The sequence below is a fragment of the Lolium perenne genome, chromosome 4 (assembly GCF_019359855.2).
Source record: "Lolium perenne isolate Kyuss_39 chromosome 4, Kyuss_2.0, whole genome shotgun sequence".
NCBI lineage: Eukaryota > Viridiplantae > Streptophyta > Magnoliopsida > Poales > Poaceae > Lolium > Lolium perenne.
The window spans coordinates 301,046,200-301,055,168 of NC_067247.2; the positions used below are offsets into that span (position 1 = coordinate 301,046,200).

The following is an 8,969-nucleotide window of genomic DNA, read 5'->3' on the forward strand; positions in this document are numbered from 1 at the left end:
CCGCGGAGCTAACCACGTCGCCGAGGCTACACCCGCCTCCGCCGCAGCATTCCTCTTTCTCGTCCACCGAACCTCCAACCTCGGTCGATTCAGAATCCGCAACAGTCTCCTCAGCCGACGTCCCCGCGTCGTCGTCGTCGTCATGTGCCGGAGCTTCGGCCACCTCCTCCTTCTTCCGCGAGAGACGAAGTATCTGTTCAGCGACGAGACCGAGCTCACTCCTAGAGCTCTTTCCCTTCCCCGCCATGCCAGGTGCGTCGCTCCCCGTGGCCGTGGCCTTGGCCGGAGCGACAGAGTCTCCCTCCGCCGCGTCCACCAGGAACGTGTTCGGATCGAAGGAATCCTGGCCCGACGTGCGTGACGACGAGGACGCGTTGCAGTAGCTGGCCCCTGTCGCCCGGGCGTAGTACTGCTCCTGCGTCGTCGTCGGCCGGCCGAACGGGGCCGGGAACACGAAGGCGCGGTTGGCGTAGCAGCTGCTGGGAGAGAAGGCGGCTCCAGGAGGTCCGGACGCGAGCGCCGCCATCATCGCCTGAGCGTTCCTTCTCGCCTGGAGCTCCGCCATCAGCGCGTTCCACTTCACGTACGCCTCGTCCCTCTCCTGCTTCACCCTGCGCGCCACCGCGGCGAGCCTGCAGATTGTCTCGTCGGCGTCGGCAGACACGGCCAGCGTCCTCTGCAGCTCCAGCCTGGTGCGGTAGAGTTTCTCCTGTAAAACGCTGGGATCCTGCACACAATATATAGGTTTGTCAAGTTTGCGACAACCTGTAAGAATCAATCTCTTCACATGGTACAAAGAAAATGTACTGTTTGTCCCTGAGTTAAAAGGAATGTAAATTCATCGATGGTGAAACATACGAAACTCTCAGTGAGCTGAGTATTAGCAAAACTCGGTGCAAAAAATGTAGTCCCATTAGTCAAATGCTCATACGAATCTCAAACTCAATACTAATCTCTCCGTTTGGAAATGTAAGATGTTAAAGCACTTTCTTTAGTTCATCCACTTTAATTTATATCTAGTGTAATTTATTAACACCTAAAATATCTTATATTTTCAAACGGATCGAGTACTTGTTAAGGCAAACGTGTCTAATATATGATCAGAAAACGACTGCAGAGACTGCACAGTTAATTGTAGAGAGATGCAAGCGGGATCTCGTGAAAACACCCACCCATAGTTCAATTTATGATTTCTAGTAATCCATGTGATCCATAATAATTGCGAGGTTTGAGGGAGCAAAATTTGGCTCCAAAAATTGAAATAGAACTTGGCGGGTTACCGCAGAAACGCACAAATTGAACTAGAACTAGAGACGCACAGAACGAAGTGTATGTATATACTACCAATCTGTGTGCAAAACTTCTAGCCGACACGAACAGGCGACGGAGAGGTTTCTCGCCATAGACGGGAAGGAAAAAACGCCGAGGTAAAACGGAGGAACACGCGTGAACGTGCTAGCCTAGGTACTGACCTCTTCTTCGTCGTCGTCGGGCGGCGCGGTTTTACCTTTCTCCGCCCTGCTGCTCCCCATGCCGCGACAGACGCTTCCCCGGCCTCCTCTCTTTTTTCCTCGGACGATCTTCTATACCTGTCTCCTCAGATGGCACCAGCGAAACGATCTCTTCCTTCCTTTTTGCCGGTGGAAGAATACGGGATTTGGGTTGACATACCAGAAGGAAATGCATATATGTATGGAAACCGCGATTTGCACAAGCAATGCGTATATCATCGGCCTTGATTTGTGTAGGCTCCTACCATACTTGCAACGCTTGCCTTGGGTCGGTGCTCCTGTCGACGTGGCGGATACTCATTCTCCATCTGGGTGCCCCTGGTCATCTCCAGACGAGGTCGTCTCGTCTCCGCCTCGATCAGGTCAAGTCACTTGATTTGAAGAATTTTTAATGGACTGTCACTTAATTTGAAGAATTTTAATGGACTGCTAGTGGCCACCCGCCCAAGTCAAGCGAACAAAGGTTATCAGCTAGTGGGCACCCACGGGCAAGCCCACTTACAGGCTGACTCAAGTGGTCGTCGGAAATGTTCTGTCCCCAGTGGATCATAGAAACGGAGATTCTGCACCCGGAAATTATGTATGACAGCTTTTTAGGCTTTTATCACATCGAAATTTCGATGTTACCATCTAGCAATAGACCAGGAAACATATTTGACCGATTAGAAAGAAGGCTTGGGAAGCCAAATACTACCAGGATCAATTGATCTATACGCACACACAATCACCATAACGATTGCCCTCCACATTTCTGGTCTTGGCTGCCCTACGATCAGAAACATTTGCAAGCACCTGCAACATCTCGCTGGTGCACGCTAATCTAGCAACAATGCGGTAAGTCGGCAAGGGATCTTTGCCATCTTCACAACATCTGGGCCATGTTACAGTTCGCTACTCTACCCTACTGTCTTTCACTGATCTTAGTGATTGACTGGCATCAGAGGACTTCTTGGAGCACTACGTGTCCTTTGATCCGAGTATTGCTTGCCCTTGTCCGGTTCGCTCAGCTTGTTCTCTGCTTTGAATTTCGCCACTAGGTCTAGCACCGAGGGTCTCAGCTCCTCGATTGATTTGAAGCTGTATGCACCGGTTGGTGGCTCCCGATTATGAACTGGACTATTAACCTGTCATACCAGGAGATTGGAAGTGTTAAGCATGTTCCCGAGGTACATACTGAGCAAGAATATATGGTTCACTTTAAAATTGCATTATCAACGGTAGTCTTTATACCAATTTACTGCAATGAACTCAACAAAGTTCAACTATCCAGCTAAACTTGACCAACAAATAACCATTTTGTGTATTCAAAGGTTAACTGTTTCTCGGTTCTAGTTTAAATTAACGCAGTGTGGGTAGTAATATAAAACCTTACCGAGTAATCCTTTTCAACACAGTCACTTGTAATGCTTCTTATAGATTCTGTGCCTTGACTGTGTTCTTCATTCAGCAATCCCAAATGATTCGAGAGAGAGGTGGTTACAGCTTCCATTGTCTTTCTAGTTTCATGATCCAGTAAGTGGGAATCTGGCAATGGTAATGGACAATGTAAGTAAAGCACCACCTTTGGAGGAAAAAAATATGTAATAATCCAAGCAAATCTGTCAATGGTAGTAGATATGTTACTCTTTGAAGCGCCTAAAATATCAGATGTCATGGCATGAAACCCTGCATCGTTCTGTGCAGAAAGAAGCAGAATCTCCTGGATAATACTGTCATTTTCGCTTCTTCTCTCTCTGCATGCAAAAAAATCATAAGAAAAACTGGAAAGACGCTACACTGCAAGGTTTATAACAATGTAGCCCAGAATGGCCACTTTTGTAAAATGAATACAACTTACCCTATAAAATCATGAGCCTCCAAAACCGAGCTCTTATTTAGATGTTCTAAAGATGACTGTGTATGTGACCAGTAAGAAACAGAATGGTTGCTTCTCTCCAAGCTGCAATCAGCAAAGTTTGTTCAGCATAAACAAATCCTGCATTCCAAAAGACTTGAAGGGAGAATAAGTAATTCATATTGCACATAATTTTAGTTAGGCAAGTGAGATCGGTACCATAGCTGCAAGACATCTCCCATTTGATCTTTGGTGTTGGCATGTGATGACTTAACCTCTTGGAACTGTTTCTCTATCTTTCCAGCACAGGATGTAGCTTCCTTTATGCCATTACCTGAAACGTGTTGTAGGTTGGACATTTCCAATATCATGTGTTTCTGCTCTTCGCTATATTTCTCATTCAGTTGCCCGACATATTCTGAAACCTGCCAAAAGAGAGACCAGTTATTGCCCAAGTCATACAAAGAGGCTTGTCTTTTTTTCAATTAAACAATAGCTAAGCTGACCATTGTCGTTTTTCTGGCTGTCAAGCCAGCTAAAATTCCAGCAATCTTGTTAAGAGCAGCTTGCTCTTCTTGAATAGCAAGTTCCTATTTAAAAGAAGGATGTTACCAATGAGTATGTCAGTATATGAATTGTATATGTACCAAAACCAACCAACCTTAAAACCCTTCTCAAATTCAACAAGCTGAGAGGAGCTTCCTCTTTGACTTTGCTCCATAAGTTCCATGATCCTAGATGCCTGTGTGCTGATATAGTTAAAGAAACCAATTGATGTCTTCGACATGGCTTGTGCTGAGGTAAGACTCTTTTGCAACCCCTACCAAAAAAAATTAAGAATGAGTTGGGGCACGTGACATAATGTGCTACAGATGCAGATGTTAACAAAAGCGAGGGTCGATTAGACATACTACTTCTTGCTGTTTAGCAGAAAAGGCTAGTAGTTCCTTGAGTTCAGAGATGGATCTTAGAACTTCAGTCTGTACTTGTTCAGCCTCCGAAACCATCACTGCTAGAAACTGTTAATAAGTAGGCATTGATTAGATTTTGTAATGTGGCTCATTAATTTTAATCAGATAAATTAAAAGTGATAGTTTTATTCTTACATTGCCAACAGCTATTGCATGTGAAGATATATTCAGCTCCATTTGCTCAGAGTCTGTGATGGATCGCAGCTTCAGAGTTTTGGCAAGCTCGTTCATGCATTGCAAACCAGAGGCATGCATATCTTTGGCATTTGCGATTCTTCTCTCCATATGGTTCGCTAACTGGAAGAAGTGACATAATACAGTTAAATTAGTGTATGGGGCTAATCATGTTGATCTTGAACTGCATATAAATAAGTAATTTAGTAATAGTACCTCAGATTTAGCTGAAAAGTATGAATTCATTTGTTCATTCATAGACTCCAAAAATTGGCGTTGCTCACAAATAGATCCAACAACTGTGTTATGAAGAAGTCCAAGACTCTGATCCATTTGAGACCGAAAATTGAATAATAACCCTCTAGTTTCAGATTCAGTTTTCGATCGCCTTTCTATATGTCAAAACACCAAGGATAGTCAGTGCAAGAAAGCAGCAATCTGGATTAAACTGAGGGTGAAGAACTAGCTGTTTACCTAGTTTATTCTGAAGATCAGCGATATCTCCACATGCACTCTCGAAGGAGCCGCACATACCCTTTGCACGTTCAAGAATTTGGTGCTCTATACAATATCATGAAAAAGTACCAAACATCAGAAGGTGATCCAACATTTATGCTTCCTACATCTATTAAGATTTTTAAGCTAGAAATTTGCATATTTACTTAAGGTTTAAAACAATTACCAGCACGTAGTAAATTTGAGATTATGTATTCCTTTTCCTTTATAGACATTTCAGCTCTAGAATGAGCTTCCTGAAGATCCAGAAATTCCTCCTTGCAACTTTCAGTCTTCATCTAAATAGTCAGATGTAGAAAATATGAAGATCTAAAAGCCTAACAAATCAGAAGGAGGTTTTCGCATAGTAAAAAAAATGCCAGCCAAACTGTGCTACCTTTAACTCTGTATTCTGAATTTCCAAATTCATCCTGCACTCCTGTTCTGCTAGGTACAGTTTTTTGTATTTTTCGAGCTCCTGCCAGACCACCAAAGGTGCAAGTCAGTTCAATCCTGAACTAGTAAACAAATTAATACATCAAAACTTGAATTAGGTAAAATTATACTTTGTTCTGCTTCTCCAGACGAAGCTCCAAACAGTCCACTTTTTCCCTCATTGCCTGCAACACATGATAAAAATAGTAAGATAACATTCGATATATTCCACAGAGGTTCTACAAAACTATATTTAATATAATCTGAAGTCTTGTATGTGTTGACAGTATTAGTCATATGTATACTTTTTTTTAGGGAAAGTCATATGTATACTTGTACATCTAGAGTTTAGCCCATAACATAGTAAAGCCCATGAGACCCATATAACCTAGCACATATCTCTCTCTAAGTGCCGTAGAGAAAATTGATTGGGTTATTTTAGAAACAGTATATACCTTTTTCTCTGCCTCCTCTAGAACAAAACTTTCATGAGGGATATAAATTCCATTCTTTTCCCTTGCGGCTTTCAGATCTGAAAATTTACTTGTGACTTGTGAACCATATAATAATGTTAGGAATAAAATAGAGGATTGAAAAGAACCTTGTTTCATTTTTTCCATTTCTTGATAAAGATCTTTGAGCATAACAGACTTGATTTTTTGGTTTACCTACAGCATTAGTTAAGTTTGAGACAAGGATATCAACTAAGCCAGAAGACCAGGAATGAATAGAAGTAGGAAACTAGTACCTCTGGTTTGTTTCTTATACTTTTAGCACGATAAGCATAATCAAGTGTAACTAGAGTTTCTTCCAGGCAATGGACAGCTGGAGTTACTGTTGCTATGATGCAAGTTTTGGCTTTTCCACCCAAGGATTCTCTTAGCAGTCTCGTGAGCTTACTGTCCCTGGTAAAGTTCAAAATAAATAACAATGAATAAGTTATGTGTCAGCTTTCTGATGTATTATGAGAAATGCCCGGTACCTGTATGGTACATGAACTGAATGCTCCACAAGTGCAGTGATGACACGACCCAGTGTCAATAAGCTCTTATTCAGCTCTCCAGCTTCTCTTGCTCTAACCTATCAGCATGCTATAAATCATGACTTCGAAATGTATTGGCATGTAAAAGAACTGACATTATAAGGTAGCGCCCTCCTAAGATCAAATGTACTACCTAATAACAATCAGTTAGGACAACATATTGCACAATCAAAACTTCCATTGTAACTTTCCAAGAACTAGTGTTTCCTTTTTGCTGCGAAGATAATACTTCAGAGGACAGGATGATTATCTGTAGGACCTGCAATATTCCTAAACTGCATTCGATTTAACTATTTAAATGTGGCAGAAATATATATAATTTTATCATCTTCCAGCATGCACTTTACAAATTAGACCAATAGAAAATATGGACAGATCGACTAAACCCAAGGAGACCAATGATGGAGCATGGCAAACAGATACTGTAATCACTTGTCAGCTTGCAAGAGAACCAAGTACCTCTTTTGCACCTGATCGAGCTATACTCTCTGATCCTGCCAAGTCTACAAGGTTCAACCTCCCACACTTTATGAGTTCCTGATTCCCTATTGTTGTTACTTTGACATAGATGTATATTGAAAAGACAGAATGTGATCGGCTGCAAGTACATGATGCAAAATGCTCAGTATCCAACACGCCCCTTTTGGCACCCATAAAAAAGAAATTGAAATGGTCATTGACCTGCTCTGCTTATTCAGCGCAGTGTCAGAAGTGCGTCTCCTAGCTGATCCTTGTTCCAAAAGACTATATATCCCACTGGGACTTTTGACAACAATCTCTTCAAGGCCTCTTATGACCGCCCCGCCCTTGCCATCTTCCATAAGAGATATAGTAGACCTTTTTTGTCTATCCTCAGGGAATCTGCTTTGGTCCTCGGAAGCCAACAGATCTGTTAATTCTTCGTTATAGAGCTCCAAGAAGGTTACCTTCATGCTATAGTCAGCCTTCCGTGCTTCCAATATATCGAAGATATGGCGCACTGCTCTTGGCATGACACCAGCAGTAGCTGGCAGCTCACCCACCTAAAAAGCATAAGAGGTTAATTATTCAGTTGCTGCATGTAACTTTTTAAGCAAATTTATTTTTTCGTACCTGCTGCATTATCTCCCCCTCCATGGTATAAGTTTTTCCGGTTCCAGTTTGCCCAAAGGCAAAGACAGTACAATTATAGCCTTCAAGGACATCGTCGACGATAGGTGCAACAGCATGATCGTATATCGCTCTCTGCTGGGATTTTGGGCCAAACACCTGGCATCAAACAATAACCATATGTTAATGAAAATTCATGCGAGTCAAGTTTAATCATGAATTTGGCATTTACGCAATGATCATATTACAGATATTCTGATCCTTTAGAATTAACCTTAACCAAATGATCGCAGCTGTTTGATGGGTACAAGCATGCAAAAAATCGATACATGATAAGCAGAAAGCGCAGAGATCGCTAGTGGCTTTACCTTGTCAAAGGTCAATGTCTTGTCGTCTTGCTTGAAGAGGCTGTTGAGAACTGTAACCTCCCTCTTCATCTCGTTGCAAGAGACAGCGCTCTGCACATTCGCTCTCTGCTCCTCCTCGTTTAGTGGCCTAAACCGTGCACCGGTCACAAAAACGCATCAGCATGAAGCATCTCTTAGTCTTTGGAAACATGAACTAGCACCGGCGGCAATTTGCTCTAAGTTTTACTAGTCAATAATAACAGTTGGCAATCCCAGATAAAAAGCTAGTACTTAGTATTTCCACTGATTAATCTAGTATCCACCTTACTCGTACAGTGCACTTGGTAAATCAACGCGAAACAGGGTGGGGCCAAAGCGTAAGCACATCACCTGCACCGGAGCACGACCTGCACGTTCGCCTCGCGGTCTCTGTCGCTCCCTCCGTTGACGCCGACGGCGCCTACCCCGCTGCGGCGCACGGAGCTGTGCGAGCCCGCTTCCGCCCACCGCAGCTCCCGGCGCTCGGGGCGTGGCGTGAGGAAGGGGGTCGGCGCTGGGCCCACCCAGGACCTCCGGCTGGGGTTCGGAGTCTGCGCCATGCCGCCGGCGGCGCTCGGATTTGGGGGAATCGCGTGGTTTCTGCAGGATTTGGCTCGGCGATTTGGGAGAATGGCGAGAGGGGCAGAGGGAGAAATTTGAAATGCTGAGTGAACTCGGGGAGCTCCTATGGATCACTTTAAGCGGAGGTTTAGATCGCGTCCGATTAGGGAATCTGTTGTCCCGAACGACGATGGGCCGGCCCATCTGCGTCCCTGGTCGCATCAGCTCTGGTCGTTCAGCACTCGATGGCTGGATGCGAATCCTTGTCCGTTTCCTGGTGTGTTTATTTTGAAAAATATTTCAATTTGAAATAAATGTTCAAATAAAAAATTGTTCAGATTTCGAAAAGTTTAAATTTGAAAATGTTTAAACTACAAAATCGTTCAGATTTGAAAAAAATTCAAATTCAGAAAAAGTTCAAACTAGAAAAATGTTCGGATAAAAAAAACTTCTAATTTGAAAATTGTTCAG

General features: G+C 43.2%; 1 protein-coding gene across 1 annotated transcript; it reads right to left on the reverse strand.

Moving 5' to 3' along the window:
• Positions 1–2,173: 2,173 nt before the first annotated feature.
• Positions 2,174–8,613, reverse strand: LOC127295937 (kinesin-like protein KIN-5B). Its single transcript, XM_051325972.2, has 23 exons — positions 8,289–8,613; positions 7,920–8,046; positions 7,555–7,710; positions 7,144–7,484; positions 6,922–7,060; positions 6,403–6,500; positions 6,169–6,325; positions 6,022–6,088; positions 5,876–5,952; positions 5,552–5,605; positions 5,383–5,463; positions 5,173–5,284; positions 4,965–5,051; positions 4,707–4,882; positions 4,452–4,613; positions 4,257–4,364; positions 4,007–4,165; positions 3,852–3,935; positions 3,565–3,770; positions 3,349–3,450; positions 3,135–3,244; positions 2,884–3,035; positions 2,174–2,635 (listed from the first exon to the last, which is right to left on the reverse strand). The coding sequence occupies exons 1-23, from the start codon at positions 8,495–8,497 to the stop codon at positions 2,432–2,434; spliced, it is 3,168 nt and encodes a 1,055-aa protein (XP_051181932.1). The 5' UTR covers positions 8,498–8,613; the 3' UTR covers positions 2,174–2,431.
• Positions 8,614–8,969: the final 356 nt, after the last annotated feature.